Below are 22,317 nucleotides of genomic sequence, written 5' to 3' on the forward strand. Positions count from 1 at the left end.
CTGGTCCAGTACTATAAAACAACAAACTAAAAAAATCTGTCAGCTGGGTGTGGCGGCATAGACATTTCATCCTAGCTTTGGTAGGGAGGCTGAAGCAGCATGATGGTACTTTCAAGGCCTGCACAGGCAACTTAGTGAAACCCTGTCTCAAAATAAAAAAATTTAAAGGGCTGGGGCTAGGGATTAGCTCAGTGGTAGAATGCTTGCCTAGAATGCTAGAGGCAGTACTCACTCCTCAGCCCCGAAAACAAAAAAACAAAAACAAAAAACTGTCACAGTATTTTAAAACAAAAAGATAGAAATTTTCAGCTTCCTTATAAATGTTTACAGTATCAGCTAGAAAATATCCTTGTATCCACTAAAAAATAAATCATGTCAGGTATGGTGATGCATGGCTGTAATCCTGGCACTCTGGGAGAATGCGAGGCAGGAAGGATTACAAATTCAAGCCAAATCTAGGTAACTCAATAGTTTAATGGGACCCTGTCTCAAAATGAAAAAATAAAAAAGGCCTGGAAATATAGTGCAGTGTGAAGGTCCTGGGTTCAAGCCCCAGTACCACCCCCTCACGACCCACTTGCCTCAAAACAAACCTAAATTCAAGACCCCTAGGTCTAATATCGATTGATGGGGAAAGCCAAAGTCAAAGGAACATTCTGTATGTCAGAAATGTGAACAGCATAAACAAGAATATAAGAAATTCTACAAGATAAATAACCCAATTTCTTCAATAAATAAATAGCAAGGAGGGCAGGCATGGTGGTACACACCTGTAATCCCAGTACTCTGCGAGGCTGAGGCAGGAGAATCATAAATTCAAGCCCAACCTGAGCAACTTAGCAAGAAGACCTTATTTCAGAATAAAAAAGTAAAAAAGAGGTTGAGGATGTAGTTCAGTGTAAAAGCCCAGTACCAAAAAAAAAAGTAATTTCATATTATATGAACTCCATCTATTTATTTATTTGTTTTTTTGAGACAGGATCTCACTATCCAGTTCAGGCTGGCACTGAACTCATCATGTAGCCTAGGCTGGTCTTGAACTTGCAGCAATCCTCCTGCCACACCCTCCCAAGTACTGGGATCACAGGCATGTGCCACCATACTCAGCCTTTAATTTTAAAAAATAATAATCTTTTGGGTATATATTAAAGTATTTATAGAAGAAATTATATAATTCCACATGAAAGTTGATTCAAAATAGTGGGAAGGTGGTGTTACAGATGAATAAATGAAACAATACTATCAATATTGACAATTATTGAAGCAGGGTAATAGGAACAGGAATTCATTTACTATTCTACTTTTATATATATTTGCAATTTTTTACCATATAATTTTTAAAAAAGGAAAAGTCAACATTTAATTTAAAATAAGAAAGTCCATTTGATTCAGGGTTTTTGGTATCCTCTCCTCATGAATAAGTAGATACGGGGAGTATTACAGGATGGGGAGTATTACAGGATAGACATGAAATGGTACATACTTCCAGATCTCCCACCCACTCACTAGACATTTCCCGGATGCTGTGGTCTGAAGCCATGGCTCTTATGGAACATTTGTGTTTGGAGCCAAGGAATGGAAGGGAAGCTCTGGTGTAAAGCCCAAAGACTGTGGATCTAAGTGAACTCGGTACCCAATTGAACAGGCACCTCTAGGAATAACCAGTTTCCACCATTCAAAATAAGCACAGTTGGTAAATAATCTGAAGCTTTTGTTTTAAAATGAGAGATTCACAGGTCCCACTCCAGACCAACCAATTCTAAGTAAGGGCTTCAGGAAGAAGAAACTTTAGCAAGCCCTCTAGGGTCAGGGATTTAGCTCAGTGGTTTTGCCGCCTGCTCCGCAGGTGCAAGGACCAGAGTTTGATCCCTGGTACCAAAAAAACCAAACAACAAAAAGCAAGCCCTCCAGGTGATTTTGATGTCTTTTTTTTTTTTGGTACCGGGGATCAAACTCGGGTCCTTGCGCTTGCGGGGCAGGCACAGAACCACTGAGCTAAATCCCCAGCCCTTGGTGTCCTTTTAAGTTTGAGAATTACTAGGTTAGGCTACACTTCCCAACCCTCGTTGAGTAAAATTGATTTTATAGCTCCATCTTGTGGCCTAAAAGATAAGCAGAATACAGTACCTGGCTTTCTTCCACATAATTAATTGACAGGCTGTTAAAGCCTAACAATAACCCTTACACTAAGGATTTATTCCCTAGACACACCATTTTGATCCATGCCATTACACTCAGGGACTACAGGTTCAGAAACATAGAAAGTACCTTTAAAAATGCAGATTATTTTGGGATGAGTATAACAGTATGCATTCACTCAATATTTTCTAAATTTCCACAATATTGCAAGCATTGTGCTAGGCACTAGAGATTAAAGATTAATAAAATCTGGTCCTGCCTTTAAAAATTCACAGGTAATAGTACAGATTAGTACATAGGCCTCCTTTCTGAGAAGCAATTCCCAAGTGCTGGGAAGAATATCAAAGACATAAACAAACTCGTTCAGCTAGAAATAAAACGTACTCATTTAATAATACAGCAAAAGAGGCAACTGATACATGCAACATAAATGCCACAAACCAAAAGTACTTTGCAGAGATTCCCCTTAGTAGTAAGGGTAAATTTATGCATTAGATATATACTCTGTGCCAAAATTGTGCTGGGTGCTTGGCACACAGTGAGTAAAGGAAGCTTTAAGAGTATGTATTGGAGAGGCCTACCATCTCCTTGATGGGTTACCATTTGATTTTGGTAATTAGAAATTGAGTGGGTTAAAACAAATCAATAAAGGAGAAATTCTCCTTGATGTGTATTTGTATGTGAGGGAGTAGTGGCAAGGAGAGAAGGGAGACTGGCAGAGGGAAAGGGCAAATTGTTTGTTTAAGGAATTTTAATTATGTCCAATAAATAGGTCATATATTCTTTCCCATATTTTGGGTTTTTTCTTAGAGCATCTAACATTATAGATGTTTAACGATATGTGCCATAAGGAACAGGTGAGCTGAGGAGCCAGTGAAGCCAGCACATTATGGAAAGAGTGGAATGGGGTAGGTGCTTAATAAATAGGAAAGAGGGGCCACCAACACTAACAATGAGCAGAGGGAGGGAGGCCAAAGAGTGCACAGGACTCTTGAGCATTCGGCCAGTATGATTACAGGAGTAATGAAAACATTACTAAAAACAAAGACTTTACTAAAGTCTTAAAACAAAAGCTTAAAAAGGGGTTCAGTGGATCACTTTCATGAGTACTATGTGGGTATGTATGGTAAAGATGACTGGATGGGAGAAGAGAGACAGAAAAGCAGAAAAGAACAGCTAACTAGTTTCTTCAGCTAGTACCTGACAACTAAACTCCAACGAGGCCCAAGTTTCCTGATTTTCTTTTTCTTTTTGGTTTTTTTGAGACAGGGTCTCACTATATAGTTCAGGCTGGCCTTAACTCACCTATGTAGCCCAGGCTGGCCTCGACCTTGCGGCGATCCTCCTGGCTCAGCCTATGAGGCCCAGGTTTTCTGATGTAGTTTTCTAAATAACATCTAAATGTTGGGTCCTCCTAACTTTCTTCTCTCTCCCTGTTGTTCCTTTAAGCTAACTCCTTAAAGACCTGATGGGAAGGGAAGAGGGGGTAGTGTGGAGGGGGCAAAAAAGAATTAAGATGTGTTGTGTACAGGTACAAACTCTCCATGATGAATACAATCACTATGTACTACAAATGTGTACTAAAAATTAAAAGAAAAATTTAAAAAGCTGATGGTGTTGCTACAACCACTGAAATCATAAAGAAGGTAAATATTTACTTGAAGCTAATAGTAGCTTTGGATTCTTTTTTAAAAACTTACTTTAATATATAACATAATACAGTAAAGTGTACTATTTCTGTTTATATAGCTCCATAAATTTTTAAGCATACACTGATGAAACTACTACCCAGATCAAGGTATGATTTCCTCAGTCAACACCCACTCCAGGGGTAAACACTATTCTGACTTCTATAACCTTCCCATTCTTGAACATCATACAGATGGAAACATACAGTACAGACTCTTTTGAACCTGGCTTCTTTCATTCAACATTTAGACTGTAAGACTCATCTAAGTCAATGTGTGTTTCTATAGTTTATTCTTTCATGTTTTATAATATTTTATTGCGTGGCTATTCCATGGTTGATTTACCTATTTTCCTCATGCAGACATTTAGCTTGTTTCCAGCTATGGGCCATTATGAATAAGGCAACTGGGAATATTCTTGTACACGTCTTTGGTGGAAACATGTACTAATTTCCCTTAGATTTACCTAAGAGTGAGATTGTTGAGTCATATATTTAGTTTTAGTAGATACTGACAAATAGTTTTCCCTAATGGGAGTTTCATTTGCTCCACACCCCCCGTCTATGCTATCAGTCTTTTTTTTTTTTTTTTTGGTACCGGGGATCGAACTCGGGTCTTTGTGCTTGCGTAGCAGGTGGTGAAACCACTGAGCTAAATCCCCGGCCCAGTCTTTTTGTTTTTCTTTTTGGTACCGGGGATCGAACTCGGGTCTTTGCGCTTGCGAAGCAGGTGGCAGAACCACTGAGCTAAATCCCCAGCCCTTCTTTCTTTTTTTTAAAGATAGCAGGTTTGTATATAAATTAGGAATACCTCCATGACTTAGATTTACTGGTTTACATTATATAAACAAGTATGAAGAAATACATAGACCAAAGGAGATGGTGAAGGGATTTGGGGGTGGGGGAGAAGGGGAGAGGGGACAAGGAAGTAAAAAGGGCCAAGATACAACATGTATATATATGAATTTCCCACAATGAATGTATTCATTATATGTCACAAACATATACTAACGTAAAGGGGGGAAAAACAAGTAAAAACACAAATGAATAAATGAAAGGAAGAAAGAGACAGACTCAATGAGTAGTTTTCCTCTTTCTGGATTAGTTCATTGTAGCTTTAAATCAAAGTTAGCCTATGAGACTCTTTAAACAAAAGCTTTATTAAAAAAAAAAAAATCCCCACAGAAACCCCTATGACCACTCTAACATGTTCCTCACCTGAATGTCTCTTCCTTGTCTCCTCTGACCTCTCTACTTTCCCTGCTGCCTGATGAGCTTCCTGCCAATCATGCCTTTCCCAATAAGGATGAGACCTTCAACTGGACTTTGTGTTCTTCTGTAGTAATCTAGTGGAGTTCTGTATTATTCAGCTTTATTTTAAAATTGTTACATTATAATAACATAACAATTCACAGTTGCACAGGGTTTTTAAAAGACACTTTGATAGAGACTATGCATTTTTGTCACCTCCACTAATGCCCAACATAAAATGTCTGCTCTGAGAAGCACCAACAGATAAACAACCCAAATCCATTCTTCTAACCTCCGTGATCTCACTGTTCTGCTTCTCCAACCCAGAATATTAGCTTCTGACCTCTCCATTAACTAGAGTTGTCAAGAACAGGGCTGGCCTTCAAGCTGTGACCCTAACCAGTGTGTGTCCCTGGGCAAAACCAAGCTCCAAATCCTTCATCCAGTAATGAGGATAACAATGCCTGTCTCATAGAGTCACTTCAACAATGAAATTATAACTATACATGGATGTGTTTAACCTGGAAACGAATAGCAAAGCAATCAATAGCCTTCTTCATCTTCTTGTCACATGCCCAGTTCCAACAACTGTCTCCTCTGCCAACCTTCTTTAACCTCCTCTCTTCACAGCCAGGGTCCTTTCTTTGACCTTGGAGAGCTTGCCTGGATAAGTCTTGTTCTCTGCTGGTTAGCTTGATGTAGGTCCCAATATCTGGTGTCTCCACCCAGATCTCAGCATCCAGGGGTCACAGTATCCAGTTTTTATAGCTCTCAAAAACACTGTGCACAGGGATGACTACATGCTTGTTAGGACTTAACATTTAAAGAACCTCACTCTGTTATAATTTATATCTAGAAAACAGGTCCCCCAAGTGAGAACCAGTTGTCAGTGGTTACTGAAAGCTCTGAACTTTCGGCTTTGGGAGAGCCCTGGAGTCTCACGGAGCCTTCTAACTTCCACGAATGATGAATGGAGGCCATGATTTGTGCGTGCATGCGTGTGCGTGTGTGTGCATGTTTGTGTTTGTGTGTGTATGGAGTACTGGGGATTGAACCCAAGACCTTTTCACTGAGCTACATCTCCAGACTTTAAAAAAAATCTTTTATTTTGAGATAGATCTCACACCAAGTTGCACAGAATGGGCTCAAACTTGTGATCCTCCTGCCTCAGCCTCCCAGAATACTGGGATTATAGGTGTGCACCACCACCACGCCTGGCTAGTCCTGGGTTAAGAATCCATGCTGAGACATGTTAACTTCTGAGATTACCAACACTCTCTCCATGTGGCTGGGATCTGACAGCCTTATAACTAACATAAGATGGCACCTCCTGCCAACCCACACCTTCCTCCAAACAATCTGACATCACTGCAGGCCATCAGTGGCCTTGTTTGCAGAGCCAACAGCTGGCTAATCCAAGACAGCCTGGATTTAATTCACTGTGCCAGGGAACACCAGTCTGCCACCACTGAGAATTTCCTTTGGGAGAATGAATTCAGCAAATCTGGGAAAAATATAGGTGGCTTCCTAGCCATCCAATAAAAATCAAAGACTGCATCTAAGGGCTTGGTTCTTAGCATTGGGACATAGTTTGTTGCTCTGTGCCCAAATATTTCCTCTGTCCCTTTACCTAATTCATTCTCCCTCACCTTCAGGTACTGATGGATTGTCCCTCTCTCCAGGGAGCCAGAGGTCTAGGTGTGGCTGTTGGCCACAACCCCCGCATTCTGTTCCACCATCTGTCCTCGTGTGCAGGGACTGATGCTCTTGTTCACTGCTGCTTAGCAGAGGCCTCATCTAAAAAGCACACACACGAGTATTGATGTGAATGAGCACATATGCCAGTTAGCTTCAGAGATCAGCTGACCTGGTTTTGGGTGCTTTATTGACGATCCTACTTTCATGACCGCCCCCAAAGCTTCGTGCCTCTGCACCACTGACTTCTTCAAGATAAAAAGCCCAATCCAACCATGTTGCCAACAGTGGACATCAGAGTTGCAGATTGTGACAGAGTGCATCCTCAGCAGCACCTCATTTGGGCCAGGTTCAGGGATGGGGTAGTTCTCCAAGCGAAGGCTGCCGGTTCCATGCACCATCAGGGACAGGTTCTTGGCCTTGGCCACCACCAAGTTGCTCTGGGTTCTGTTGGTGGAGAATGGAGTCGCTGGGACAGGTGGTAGTTTTGTTCTAGGGCCTGAGAGCAGTCCAGGCGGGAGGAGGTGGGCCCTTGCCTGGTGGGTACATTAGGCCCTGTCTTTTTCATTTTAACCACTCTGAGTATTCAGTGACAACTCACTGTGGTTTTAATTTTCAATTACAATTAATTCATGAGTAATGAAGTTGAGTGAGTGCCTTTCAAATGCATATTTGGAGATCTTGTTTGGTGAAGAACCTATTCAACAGTTTACTTGTTTTAAAATTTGAATTTTAAAGGTTGGGGATTTAGCTCAGTGGTGCTGTGCCTGCTTCGCAAGTACAAGGTCCTGAGTTCAATCTCCAGTACCCCCCCCAAACTTGAATTTTATCTTTTATTGATTTATAGTTTTTCAGATCCTCTGTGTATGAATTCTTGTTCCATATATACGAATATATTACTTGTCTTTGGCTCATTTTTTCCTCTAACGGTGTCTTTGATAAACAAGTTCTTAATTATAACTTTTTCATGTATAGTATTGAGTCTTCTTTAATAAATTTAAGAAATCTTTGTCTATTGATGGCCTTGCATTATGAAAGAAAGGTGGCCAAGGTCAAGACAGCCTCATCCTTTTTTTTTTTTTTTTTTTTTTTGCAGTACTGGGGCTTGAACCCAGGGCCTTTGGACTGAGCTACATCCCTATCCCTCTTTAAAAATTTTGAGACAAGGTCTTGCTGAGTTGATAAATTGCTCAAGCTGGGCTCAAATTTGGACTCTTTCTGCCTTAGCCTCCCAGAGTTCTGGGATTATAGGCATGTACCTCCATGCCCAGCTCTCATTTTTTAAAGTTGAAACAAACACCAAAGTATGAGGTACCTTTCTTTTCCAGCCTCTGATATTAAACTCCTGGGCTCTATTTTCCCATAATAGGATGAGAAACCATCAAATGCAATATAGCAGAGATTGTCCAGCTTGTTCAGAAGGTAAACAGTTACCTTTAATTTGATCTTTACAGAGCAGGAAAGGCACAGGTTCCACACAACAGATGTTTAACCTAGAGATTCCCAACACCACATGAGATCCAAAGAGCACCTTCTTCTGGCAGTAGATATATGTACTCATTACCAATTTCTTTCTTTCTTTTTTTTTTTTTTGGTACCAGGGATCGAACTCGGGTCCTTGCACTTGCTCACTACCAATTTCTAATGTGTCATTTATGCAACCCCTAAGAGCACCATCTTACAAGGTAAGTCTTTATAGGGATTAGTGGCTTGCTCTAGTTTTACTGTTGAGTGGGAAAGAACCACTCTCTATATTATCCTTGTCAAAACAAGACACTATTACCTATCGCAGAACTAACAATTCTTGACAGAACATGAAAAGATTAGAAGGGGAAGAGGTGGTTTAAAAAGAGAATTTAAAAAGGCAATAAAAAGGATAAGACAAGCAGAATGACAGCAGGGGCAACTCTGCTTTTCTTGACTCCTCTAGACACTAGTGGATCACAGTTCTGGAAACTGTTCTGCTACTACAACAGTCCAAGTATGACATAAATGGGAGGTTGGCAAAGACAAAGACAAAGGAGAATGGTTGTGAAAAGACAGCAGAAACAATCTAAACGAAATAAATGAAACCTTGTTCTGATATGCAATGTATCCTTGTAAACATGAAGATTATTCTTTTAGTCAATTATACTCAAATTCCAGTTTTTCTAGCCCATTGTCCACACTAAAATCTCTAAAGCTGACTTTTCCAACTTCAATATCTGCAGGGCTAGCAAGTCATATAAATGAGGGGCTATACCTGTATTAAGACATCAAGAAGTAGTGAGACCTACATCACATAAGGTTTAAAGGAGAACCTGTGAGTCAGTTTTGTCTGATGTTACCATATAAGAGAAAGGTCTGATGATACCAGCTCTTTTCACTTTTTCAAGAGATGTTTAAAATGTAATTTTTCCGTGTAGTTTTCCAAACTCTATTATATCATGTATATCAAGTTATCTCTGTGGGTTGAATCTGAATTATAGACAGCTAGTTTCCAACTTCTGTTCTAAAGATTCAGAGAAAAATAAACAGCACATGGAGGTTTCCAGACTTAGAAAAGCAAGAAACTTAGAAAGCTAGAATGCAGACAGAGGTTGAGCCATGAGACAATGTAAAGGGGTTAGCTTTTGTGCTAGGGTTGGGCTCAGTGGGAGAGCACTTGTGGAAGGGAAGGAGGAATTTTTAAAGGGGTAACTTTCAAGAGTAGTCTAAAAAACTCACATTGCACAGCTGTATAAAGTTTGTATTGGAAAAAAATCTAACAGGAATTCTGAAAAAGTTCTACTGAGAGGAGGCACGGGTGAAAGAAAACTAAAATGTGGACCTTTTTTGACTTAGAAAAAAAGAAGAGAATATGATTTTATACACACACAAACACACACAAGTTATTCCACCTCTTTATGCCTTAATTTTCTTATCATTAAAATAATTACAGAACTTATTTCATAGGGCTATTATAAGGTTAAATAGGATAATCATTCAAAAAATTGTCATTACTCTTGTCATATATGTTTAGTAAATGTTAGCTATTATTTATTATTACTAGGCACTGAGAGGTGAAGTAATTTAAGATTACATGGGTATTACTACACCTGGATCTGGCTTCAGATTTTATTCTCTAAGCTAGTGGTGGCAAACCTATGGCACTGTAGCAGGCTGTTTGTATCACTGAAAGCTCTAAAAGGTTTTCGATCAGGGCTCTAAGCCATAAAGTGTTCTGCCTCCTCTTATTTTGCTGGGCTAGTTTCTTAATCTGTACAATGAGGAAGTCAGACCAGATGATAACTAAAGTCCTTTTTAGAGCTGATATTTTATTTTGCCAGCCAGCCCTCTAATCAGCTTATCTTAGGGCAGTAGTGGGACAAAAGTGACACTACTTCTACACCTACAGGCTATCAAGTTAAAGTAAAGCAATAGCTTAGGCTGAGAGTAAGCCAGAGAATCCACTCAAGAACTGAATAAGCTATAAGGTAAGCCAGGAAGGAAAAGATGTTCAGTGTGTGGGCCTTTTCATTGCTCCAATGAGATTATATTTGTTTCTTAGAGGCCACAGTCTTTCTGAGTAGTCCCTGGATTCACCTACATGCCCATGCTATTATAGGCTGGAAGTCACTTATAAGGCTGGTTAGGAACCATGGTAGACTCTAAATCTCAGAACACTAAGAAATTCTTACCCTTTTTCAGGTAAGGGTCTCTGTGAAGATCTCGTAAAAGCTTTTTCTCTTGTCCCAGGAAAAAAATGCCACATATGTTCACTCAGATGAACACACACAATTTTGCCTACAACTGTAAGAGGTTTACAAATTCCCTAAAATCTCTCCCTACATTTTAAGTATCTCTAAGACAGATCCATCCTATTCCAGGCTTGTACACCCAAGGGACCCAGAATTGTCCCAGATCTGGGTTGGGGTTTCTAAGCAGATGTGCTTAGGAGACAAATCATCTACTGCAACCTAGCATAATTAATCCTATGTGGAAAAGAAAGTGCTCTCTTCCACCACATCACCTTGTTCTGAGGGAATTCAAACAGAAAAGATTTGTAATTCAATCCCTAAACTCCAGTGGATATAAAATTAAGAAGTATTAATGAATATTTTATACTCTTTTTCTTCCTGACACCCAACCCCCAAGGAACATTAGAAGAGCAGAAATAAACAGGCAAAAACATCCTAGTTCCTATGGCACTGTGTTCATCCACTTATGCCAAAAAAGGAATCAGGTAAGATTGCCAATTAGCTTTATTAGGTGACATTTCTCCCATGTGGGCTTTGAAAACTATAGGTTACCAAAGATACCACATAATTTCAGCCATAATTGAAGAAGAAAGCAAAACAAGAAGGTATCATTCTCCCCCAGAAGGCTACCAACAGTTTAAGTGCTGGTTAGGGTCTAGAGCAACATGTAGTCTCAAATATAGTTGGAAGGCTTACAAGTCAATGCAGCCTTCGGTGTGGGGTATTGTTTAGACAACTTTTATCAAAAATTTCAAAATATGCCTCCTTTGATGGAACAAGTCTTTAAAGATATTTTATAAAAGTAAGCCAAGGGAAATGTATACCTAGGTTCAATGCAGCTTTGTTCATAATAGCTAAAAACAGGAAACAAGAAGTCCTGGTTTACAGGTATATCATAATAATGAAATGTCACATAGCCATTAAAGGTATGAGCCAGAACTGTAAGTGCTGATATAAAAAGATGTCCAGACATATTGACTGAAATAAGAAATTGGGAACATTGGGTATTATTATATAGTTCCTTCAGTATGAATTCTTTAAAGGATACATATACATGCTGGTAACTGCATCAAACTATGTTCTAAAAAGATTTATAAGAAACTGAAATTGTTCACTATAGTTACCTTTGGAGAGAGTGACTAGAGGCCAGGAAGTAAAAGAACCATATTGATGTACAAACATTCAAAAAGCACACAAGTAAAAGAAATAAATTCAATAAATAAATTCAATAAATGTTACTATAAAAATAAAACAGTGATGATCACTCAGATTGGTAGGGGCTTGTCCGGGGACTGAACTCAGGCCTTTTGCATTGAGTTATATCCTCAGCCTCGGGTCTTTGTGCTTACACAGCAGGCAGTGAAACCACTGAGGTAAATCCCCAGGCCCTCAGCCTCATTTTTAAAATCTGTGATTTTTTTTTTGTTTTTGGTACTGGAGATTGAATTCAGGTCCTTGCGCTTGCCAAGACAGATGGCAGAACCACTGAGCTAAATCCCTGGCCCTCATTTTTAAAATCTGAAGACAGGGTCTTGCTAAGTCACCCAGGTTGTGCTTGAAATTTCAATCCACATGCCCCAGCTTCCCAGATTGTTGGGATTATAGGAATATGCAACCATGCCTGGCTAACTTAGAAAATTTTTTTTAAAGAAAAGAAACCATGTTTAACGAAGAAACAAGTGGAAAGGGGAAGAGGACCCATATGATGCACAGCAAGAAACTAGTGGAAGAGACTGGAGGAAAATCAAGAGGAGAATTAAAACACACTCATACCCCTTCTTCTCTTAAGATACTGCTGACATCATGAATTAGTCAAGCTTTCCACTGGAGATGATTAGCTCAGTGCCTGCTCCAGTTGCAAGCTATTCACTGCTGCTCTGTCGGGGAGTAGTAGGTTGGGAAAGGGGTAGCAGTTACTCCCAATCCTGCCTTCTGTAATACGAATGAGGCAGAACATCTGTTCCTGGAAGAGCATGAAGTGGCAGAGAACACTATTGCTGAATGCAGGAGACTGTCTTCCTCACAGGCAAAGGCACATTAGGGGCCAGCCACTACATGCACTAGAAAAGCAAGAGCCAGGTCTGTGTGTAACACAAAGAGCGGGAGAAATCACTGCTGCCCTATGCAGCCTCAGGGAACCCTGTTCAACATGAGGGAACCCCTCTGAGCCACACAGATCTGCTGTAATAGTTCTAACTCCTCTGACTACCCCATGGAGAGAATCAGCTAGAACTAAAATTCGAAGATAATCCTCTATACGTACTGTCCTTTTCATCTGAGGTTCATAAAATAAATTACAACCTTGTGTGCTTTCTATGACATTCTTTTGCAATATTGCTTTCCAAAGTGGGAAATTGCCTCCACACTGGATTTCCAGAGGAGCTGTCTTTTATGAAGCAAGGCTGGCTTTATATACAGGTGCCATAAAAGGTCATCCCTCCCTCATAGGATTTATGGAACATGGACAGGCCTTCTATTTGCCCCTATCCCCACACCCTTCAATGCTTGAAACTCCCCCATTAGTGATTCATACTATTGGGTCAAGATAATTCTAAGTGTACTAGTTTAATAATGAAATTAGGAGAAACTCATTATATTTTTAACACCACAGTAAACTGGCTCAATCTTTTGTTGTTGTGCTCACTAGTCCTTTTAAGAAGCTGGAAAAAAACCCAACAAACTTCATTCTCAGAAAGACACTTATATGAATATAAAATATAATTTTTCGGGTTCACAGTTTTCCTGAAGCCCATCAAAGGACCCCCTTCAGCCTGGGGTTATGAACTTCTGGCTCAGCAGCCATCAGTTTGGCAAATCTCCATATCCCCAGCCCCCACCCACCAAAAGTACCTGTGTTTCTACACAGTGCTGGGCCTCAAGAGAAAAGGCAGTACTGAAAGGAGGCTCACTCTTTCATAAAATTGCCTGGAACTGACTTGTCTAGAGTCCAGAATACAATCTAGAACTCCTCCTCAGCAGGGAGTACAGATTTCTCATTCTGCCTGCGGCTCAGGAATAGGCTCTCCTTGGTTCAGAGACACAAGTACAGGTTAAGAGATGCCCAATTGAGCAAAATGGCCAAACAAGTTTTCCCAACACTTGTTGGCTGATCACTTTACCTGAGAAATGAGGGAGGGAAAAGTTTGAAAAATTTATGAATCAAGAGGGACTCACCTCTGAGGTTTTCGAATATCCCAAAGTCCCACTCCTTCCTTTGAATTGGCTGTGGCCAATAACCGGGGCTCCACAGGGTTAAACATGACACTGTGAAAGGCTGAAGGATAGTTTGCCAGGCAGAAAGGCTCTGTGAAAAAACAAACTGCAATCAGCTCATTCCAGGCATACTGGGTCAGTGGCAGGTAGATGAGTACAAGTATGAATGTGAGTAGAAAGCAATAACCACCCCAAAGGGCGTGTTGGGGTCAACACAGTACAGGCCCCAATGCGTACCCTTCCTGAAGGTCCCTCCGAGCTTGCACACATTTTCTGCATGCAACAGAACAGCTACTTAAACATGTTTAATCAAATTTTAAGTCATAATACTCAGAAATCTATGCAACACCTTAAAGGGGGAAAGATAAAATCTTTTACAGTTAGTAAAACTGAATTCCACATGAGCGTGAAAAAAATTTGTGATCAATTTATGGTAGGATTATATTTTTAATCCAAATTTATTAGTTTTAAAAACTAAAAGTTCTTTTTTTTTTTGGTACCAGGGATCGAATTCAGGTCCTTGCCCTTGCGCAGCAGGTGGCGAAACCACTGAGCTAAATCCCTGGCCCAAGAACTTTTAGTTTTTAAGGGCCGGGGATTTAGCTCAGTGGTTTCGCCACCTGCTGCGCATGAGCAAGGACCCAAGTTCAAACTCCAGTACCAAAAAACCCCCCAAAAAACCTAAAAGTTCTTGTGCTCGCTTTGGCAGCACATACACTAAAAACTAAAAGTTCTTAAATTCCAAACACATTTAATAAAGATAAAGCATGACAGTGAAAAAATTAACATAAGGCAAAACAACAGCACAGTTCTCCTAGTTTATAATGCTAAGTGGCTTAGTGTAGATTTTTATGATTTGATCGCCTGTATTATTTTTACTTTTTAAAAATGCCTAATGCTTGAACTTCTCTTGCATCCAGCCGGTTTTTAGTCAAATTCACTAGAACCCTTACATCCCCTTGCATAAATTATCAATAAATTATCTCACCATGCACTAAGCTAAAACTGAAATGGATTTAGGATCTAAATATTAAAATAGAAATGTTGAATCGCCTGGAACAGAGGTTAGGTAGAACTCTTGAAGACAATGGTGTAGGAAAAGATTTTATGAACAAAACCTCAGTTGCCCATGAACTAGCACAAGCAATCAACAAGTGGAATCTTTTCTTACTAAAAAGCATCTGCACAGCAAGAGAAACCACCAACAGTGTGAAGAGACAACCCACAACGTGGGAAAAAAATCTTCACCTGCTGTTCCTCAGACAAAGGTCTACTATCTCAAATATATAAAGAACTTAAAAAAATCAGACCTCCCAAATTTAAAGACTGAATCTGAAAATGGGCACCTGAAATGAAGACATTTCTCAGACAAAGAAGTAGAAATAGCAAATAAACATATGAAAAAATGTTCAACATCACTGGTCATTCGAGAGATGCAAATGAAAACAATGCTGAGATTCCACCTCACTCCAGAAAGAATGGCTGCTATCATGAAATCAACCAATAACAAATGCTGGCGGGGCTGTGGGGAAAGAGGAACCCTGCTCCACTGCTGGTGGGAGTGTCGACTGGTGCAACCACTGTGGAAATCAGTATGGAGATACCTCAAAGAACTAGGACTGGAAGTCCCATTTGACCCAACTATTCCCCTGCTGGGTATCTTCCCCAAAGAATTAAAAGAATCATACCACAGTGATATATGTGCACCAACGTTCATAGCAGCACAGTTTGTAATAGTTAAAACTTGGAAGCAGCCCAAATGTCCATCAACTGGAGACTAAAGAAAATGTGTTTTTTAAATTTAAAATGGAGTACTACTCAGCCATAAAAATGAGAAATTAGAGACATTTATAGCAAAATGGATGCACATCGAGGTGATACTCTTATGTGAAATAAACAGGACACACATGTGTAAATACCGAATAGTTTCTCTAATGTGAGAAACAAAGTGTAAATAAGGACTAAAAGGTATAATAGATAATGTGAAATAGGAAGAAAAGGGGCAAAGAGGAAGGGGGAGTGGGAGGGGTAGGGGAAAGGAAAGAAGGGAATGGAATTAATATGAGAAAATGAAAAAATGGAAACAAAGTGTTTGTAAATAAGGAGGGATGGAGGGGTTGAAGGGAGGGCAGGGGAAGGGGGAAAAATAAGAACCAAGAGAGATTATGTAAAGCTGCAAATTTCCAATGATGAATGTCATTATATTGTATACCTAAAATAAACCAATAAAATAAAATTTAAGAATTAAAAAAAAATAAGGCAAAAAAAAAATTATCAAGAATCATTTTGCTACCTAAAAGGACACATTCCTGTGGAAGTTGTTATAGTCAAAGACAGAAAGTCCTTTTCCGATTCTGATAGCCACATACAGCACTGCACAAGCCTCTAGAAAAGTGAGGTGCTTGGTCATCTATCAGGCAGTCAAGACAGAGAAAAACCTCCTCTCCCAAGCACAAAGAGACTCAGCCATAGCCACTGCTGCCTGTGACTTGGCTTCCCTGACCATAAGGACAAGGTTCTCTGATAGCCTGAACCTCCATAACAAGCACAGCTCAGCCTGTTCAATGCTTGAAATAGAGAAAAGTAAAGGCTAGGATGCAGCTCAGGGCTAGAGTACTTGCCTAGTGTGTGACACGGCCAAGGGTTTGAGTCCAAGCACACAACCCCCCCTAACACACATATGACTCAAACCCTGCCAAAGCAGGTAGGACAGCAACTCTATGTAGACAGAGGTGATCATGAAACCAAATTAAGGATGGAGGGGGGCATGACGGTGGCACAGAGGTGGCACTGGAGAAAGGGGTATTTGAAGACAGATGCAGAGAGAAATCCCTCTGCAGGAAATGAGCTGGGGAGATGCATTTCCTGAAGAATGTCAGAGAAAGTTAACAAAACAAGTTCTTCATTTCACATGCCAGAGACTAAAAAGAGTATATTTGGAGGACACCTCACAGACAATTCCCTGTACATAGAACATATCTGCCACCATTTTGTGATCCTCTACACAGCTAAGGTCAGATTCTGTGGTTGTTGTTTTTGTCCTAACAAAAGAGCCAGACTTGAAACTAGGGTTATAAGGAGGTGCACAGCATTCCCATTCTTTATAAACAACCAAGAATATGTGTATGTAAGCATCACACAGAGTTGGTCCTCCTAAATGAGGTGCCACATCTGCTCCTTGAGTCCACTAAGGGCCAAAGCCCAAGAGTTTGAGCAAATTCATAGGTATCTGGAGAAGAGTTGGCAAAGGTGCCTAACTTCTAACTACTAAGAGAAGGATGGGACTTCCAAAGACACACATACATGCTTGCTATGTAACTAGATACTCGAATCATAAACTGACTCTTCAGTGACCCTGTCATAAATTGTTCAAGACAACAGTCTTCTGTACAGTGATCCTACCTCCATGAGGAGACTCCCGGATGTCCCAAATGAGAACTCGACCATCATCTGAAGAGCTGGCAAAAATGTTGTCATTTACTGGGCTCACTGACAAGCCATATACTGCATCTTCATGAGCAAACACATCCAAGGTCTCGCTGCTAAGAAACAGAGCAAGAGAGAGGCACAAAGGCACACACATGCCCACAAACATAGTGTAGTCCCAGCCCTCTGGCACCTAGATTGTGTAGTCTCTTTGTTCCTATGAGAAAGTAAACCTAGCTGAACATAAAGGATACTGTATTTCCTAAAAGATGAATATTCAACTGACAAGTGTGTGTGGGGGTACTACTTAAAGGTACTATTTCCACAAATTTCATAATAATTTTCACACTAAGAATATTCAAAAGTGACTCAACAGTTGATTTTTGTTTTCATTTATTACAGAATATATTTACTTGTATCCAGATTTGAGGGTGGTACTTCATTTCCAAAAAACAAGGGAAGCTTTAAAGCAGCCAGATCTGATCACAGTAGAGATGGAAAATCTCTCAGCAGCCTGGCATGGTGTTTAAGAGCAGAACTCTGAGCTAGACAGCCTAAAATCAGATCCTGGCATCATCTGACTATCTAACATCTCTGATTTCTTTCCCTCTTCTGGAATGGAGACCACACGATCATGATGGTTAAATCAGTAACAGTAATATATACAAAACACTTAGAATGGTTTCTGGCACATGATAGTAAGAACTCAACAAATATTAGCTATGATGATGATTCTTTGACTGGCTCTTGCTATGCTGCCCAGGCTGACCTCGAACTCACAGTCCTCCTGCCTTGGTCTCCTAAGTAGCTGGGATTACAGGCATGTGTTGCCAAATCCAGCTATCTATGAGTACTATTAAGTATTATTATTATTTCCCTTCCTCTTCTAATCGCTCCCCTTATATTTTAAACTGAAAACTGTAACTTCATATAACTTTGAAAATTTTTTCTTTTTTAAAATTCAAAACTTTATTTCAAAAGTATCACAGGAAACTTTTTCTTTAGAAAAGGACTATTAGTTTCACATTATTTTCTTCAAAAGCTAACTGTGGTCTAAAAACATTTGCCTGTCTTATATAAAAAATAGTTGAGGGCCGGAGATTTAGCTCAGTGGTTTCGCCGCCTGCTGTGCAAGCGCAAGGACCCAAGTTCGATCCCTGGTACCAAAAAAAAAAAAGTTGATCACCTTCACACATCAACAATCTATTTACCTTTCAACATCATGGAGGATAACTTGTTCATCATTTCCTGTAGAGGAAAAAAGCAGACATTTGATAATTTCTGCAAGTTGGTCCCTGACCACATTACAATGTAGTATTTTTGAGCTTTCAGAAAAATATGAACATAGTCATTGTTAGTACTAATTAGGAGTGTTAATTTACAAAGGGTTTATAAAAACAATTTAAGGACAGAACATTCTTAACAGAGAATTTTAAGAAAACATAATAGCATAAGGTATAACATAATAACCATTCAAGATATATTATCCAGTGGATCAGGCAAAAAATTCTGGCCATTAAGGAAAACAGTGAATGATCAAATAATTTACTCATCCAAGCTAGCTTCTCCCATCTTCCAGCAAAGCACTCATTAGCTAAAACTGGAATAACATCTCTAGCATTTCTATACCTTAGCTGTTTATCTGAACATAGAGATAGTAACTGGGTCTATTTCATAGGGCTGTTGTAAGGATATGAGTCTGTAAAAGCATTCAGAATAGGCTGAGCACCTGATAAGCCTATACAGTGATGGCGAACCTTTTAGAGCGTTCAATGATACAAACAGCCCACTGTGGCACATGTGTCATAGGTTCGCCACCAATAGTCTATAATAAATGTTTGCTACCATTCCCATCCTCATCTTCCTTTATAGCATTAAAATGTGGTAACTGCGTGATTCTAAATGGTGGGAAAGTTTTTCTCTACAACCCTTTTTTCATTCTCTTTATTCTATCAAGAGGTCTAAAAATATATTCATGATATGACTTCAAAATGGTTTGTTTAGCCAAAAAACAAAAATCTGAATATGAAAAGACAAAGTAAGATATATCCCACCCTATGCTTAAATGTACACCCAGTAGTCACTTAATAGAAAGCAAGAGTAGCACTAAAGATATGGTTCAGGTTATCTTAAATTTCAAAGCCCTTCCTATGAATTCTACCATAGGTGCATGCAAATGAAATTAATAAACCCATACTCATGCCCTCTAGGAATCAGGCACAGTGCTAGGGGCTGAGGATGTGAGAACAAGATTCTGTCCTATCCTTCAGAAACTAACAGTCTAAACACACAAACTAGTAGCAGCAAGAGGATTGTCTTACAGTGATATGGTTTAGCTATGGGACAATTATATCCTTCATGTGCAGAAAGAAGGTGAATGAGAGAATTAGACATTTAAAGAGACACTATTACTCAAAATGCTTACCAACGGAAGGGTACCAGAGAGTTAAGGTGCAGAACAGCATAAACAAAAAGCACAAGGGGGGCCAGGGATTTAGCTCAGTGGCACCACACCTGCCTTGCAAGCGCAAAGTCCTGGGTTCAACCCCCCAGTACCAAAATAAAGCACAGGGATAAAATAACAGCACAGTGTACACTTAAGATCACTATTAATAAAAACCATGTAAAATTGCTGGTTTTATAAGTTGAAAATGGTTATACGTTAGTTTATTCTATCTTAGTTTTAGATCTGTTGTTTTTTTTTTTTTATGGTGCTGGGGACTGAACCTTGGGCCTCATATATACTAGGAAAACACTGCTAATGAGCTACATTCCCAACCCAATAAGCTGCATTTAAATGGCTGTTGAAATACAAGTAGATATTCAGTGGGGAAATCTACAGCTCTCAAGGGAGGTAAGGTCTAGAAATTTGGTGGTCAGAAAGGGGGTGGTTGATGGAAAATATCACCAAGAGATTGGCACTAGCCATTCCAATAATAGCCTAACACAATCCTTTTCAAACAGGAGTTATGTATGGGTCATGACATCAAATTCAGTTTTATCCAAGAACTGTAAAAATGAAACAGAGGGAGATTCCTAGACTATGTAGCAAGAACCTGTCCAAAAAAAAAAAGATAAGGAGGAAGAGGAAGAAGATAACGAAATACAATCAAAAACAACAGAATCAAAAGTATGCCATATATAGTAAGGTAAGTTGGTAAGGTGGGTGAATACTATGTTTCAACATGAAAAATTTTATGCCAAAGAGAAAGAAGGTAGAGAGAGGGAATAGGAGAAAGGATGAGGCAGAAATGAATCCTAACTCACATGTCTAAACTGCTGTAATAAAGAGAATACAACCTATGGGAAACCAGCAATTCTATAGCTGAATAAGACACAGGAAGAAAAATAAGGAATAAATTTAGCACTTCTAAAATTCCAACCACAGCAAAATTCCCTGTTCTTACCTCCAGAAAATACTTTGGTGTTCCCACTGTTGAAAGCCAAGCAAAAAATGTTGGAATGGTGCTCTCCTTTCAGCTGTATGGGCTTGACCCTAGAATGGATGGCTTGTTCCATGTGCCACAGCAAAACCCGGCGGTCGTCTCCTCCTTGAGAAGGGGATAAGAATCTAGGGTTAAAAAAGCTGATAGTGCATAGCTGACACTTGATTTTGCCAGCCTCAAATCCCATCCTTTCCAAAACTGCACCCCCTCAATTCCAAAAGATTCTGATGGGGCACATAAACCTAGGACTGCTTCCATTCTCCCAAACCTTGGGATATATGACCTCTAGGCCACTCATTCTCTTCCAGGAATTAAATCTTTCACAGGTAATACAGAAATTGACAGGGATAAGCACTTATATTGAGACCGCCCTCTAAGTCTACCCTGTTCCTATCTTTCTAGGGACTCAAATGTTTATTAACCTGCTACCTAGAATCTTTCTACATAAATTCTTAAAAATTCTAACCAAATTTGAGTTGATTTATATTACCTGCAAGCAAAGAACCCTCAAGAAACAGTTTTAGCACAACAGTTTTTAAACCAATCTCCTTCTTAGGATCTCACACTGATTATGAGCCAGTGTATAAATGAGAGTGAAGGAAGTACCTAGCTGCAGTAGGAGTGCAATAGAACCCAGTTCTCACAGAGCTCTTATCTCTACATAACTCTCAGAAGTCTGAAGTAAATAATATTACACTGCATAAGCTTCCAGAGAATGAGAATATGGATCTTCTATACTTTTATTTGCAGATGTGCTAAAAATGTTTGGAAGAGGCTGGGAGTGGTGGTGCACGCCTGTAATTCCACCATTTGGGAGGCTGAGGCAGGAAGATCATTGCTGGTTTGAGGCCAGGCTGGGCTCCACAGTCAGTCCAAGGCCAGCCCGAACTACACAGAGAGACCCTGTCTCAAAAACAAAAAAAAAGTTTGGAAGAATGAACAGACTGTTAACAATTGTTACTTCTAAGGAACATGATTAGAAAAGTCGTTTTTGTAATACTACGATTTTTTATAAGACAATACATTCTTTTCTTAATGAAAATTTTAAATTATAGTAGCACAAATACCAGCAAGCTCTGCTTCTCCTCTATTCAATTAAAAATAAAACATCTGAGCTGGGATGTAGCTCAATGGTAGAGTATGTGCTAAAGAATACACAAGGTGGACTGGGGATTTAGCTCAGTGGTTTCGCCGCCTGCTGTGCAAGCACAAGGACCCGAGTTTGATCCCAGGTACCAAAAAAAAAAAACAGAATACACACAATGTTGAAAAAAAGAAGAAAGAAAGAAAGAAAGAAAGAAAGAGGAAAAAAAAAAGAATACACAAGGTGCTAGGTTCTATCCCTAGCACCAGATTAAAACAACAACAAAGACAACCTATCCACTGCCTGCCTTGAAGCAAAAGGTCCCAAGTTCAATCCCTGGTACCAAAAAAAAAAAAAAAAAAAAAAAAGACAACCTTTTAACATATCGCTACAAGGGGACACCATGAAGCATGAAGTTATTACATCTACTGTATAAGAGCTAAGGGGGAGATATGTTTAATGATCTTTTAGAAGAGATAAATTAGGTATAAAACTATGTGGACCAACATCCATTTTTGTAATACAAAAAATTTTAAAAGCTCCACAAGAGTAGGAATCTTTTTTAGTTTTGTTCACTGTGGAATCCCCACCATGTAAATGAATGTACCCAAAGAATAGAACTGAATAAATATGCTTGCCTAGGTCCGGGGTTTAGCT

The 22,317-nt window shown here is 39.5% G+C and overlaps 1 protein-coding gene across 3 annotated transcripts in view; it reads right to left on the minus strand.

Annotated features, from left to right (window-relative positions):
• The window catches only part of Dcaf5 (DDB1 and CUL4 associated factor 5), a 109,751-nt gene that overhangs the window by 46,928 nt on the left and 40,506 nt on the right, over window positions 1-22,317 (minus strand). For 2 of the 3 annotated variants that reach the window (XM_004837335.3, XM_021247316.2), the window contains exons 2-5: window positions 20,538-20,681; window positions 18,342-18,378; window positions 17,107-17,246; window positions 13,666-13,795 (exon numbers count right to left, since the gene is read on the minus strand). In XM_004837335.3, the coding sequence (XP_004837392.1) occupies window positions 13,666-13,795; window positions 17,107-17,246; window positions 18,342-18,378; window positions 20,538-20,681 (451 nt within the window). Of the gene's footprint in view, window positions 1-13,665; window positions 13,796-17,106; window positions 17,247-18,341; window positions 18,379-20,537; window positions 20,682-21,271; window positions 21,480-22,317 lie in introns of all 3 variants that reach the window. The other variant, XM_087195309.1, reaches the window with a different exon arrangement.

Source organism: Heterocephalus glaber, unplaced genomic scaffold (assembly GCF_053883595.1).
Source record: "Heterocephalus glaber isolate CG9 unplaced genomic scaffold, H.glaber_assembly_v1.0 deba00001608, whole genome shotgun sequence".
In the NCBI taxonomy this organism is placed as follows: Eukaryota; Metazoa; Chordata; class Mammalia; order Rodentia; family Bathyergidae; genus Heterocephalus; species Heterocephalus glaber.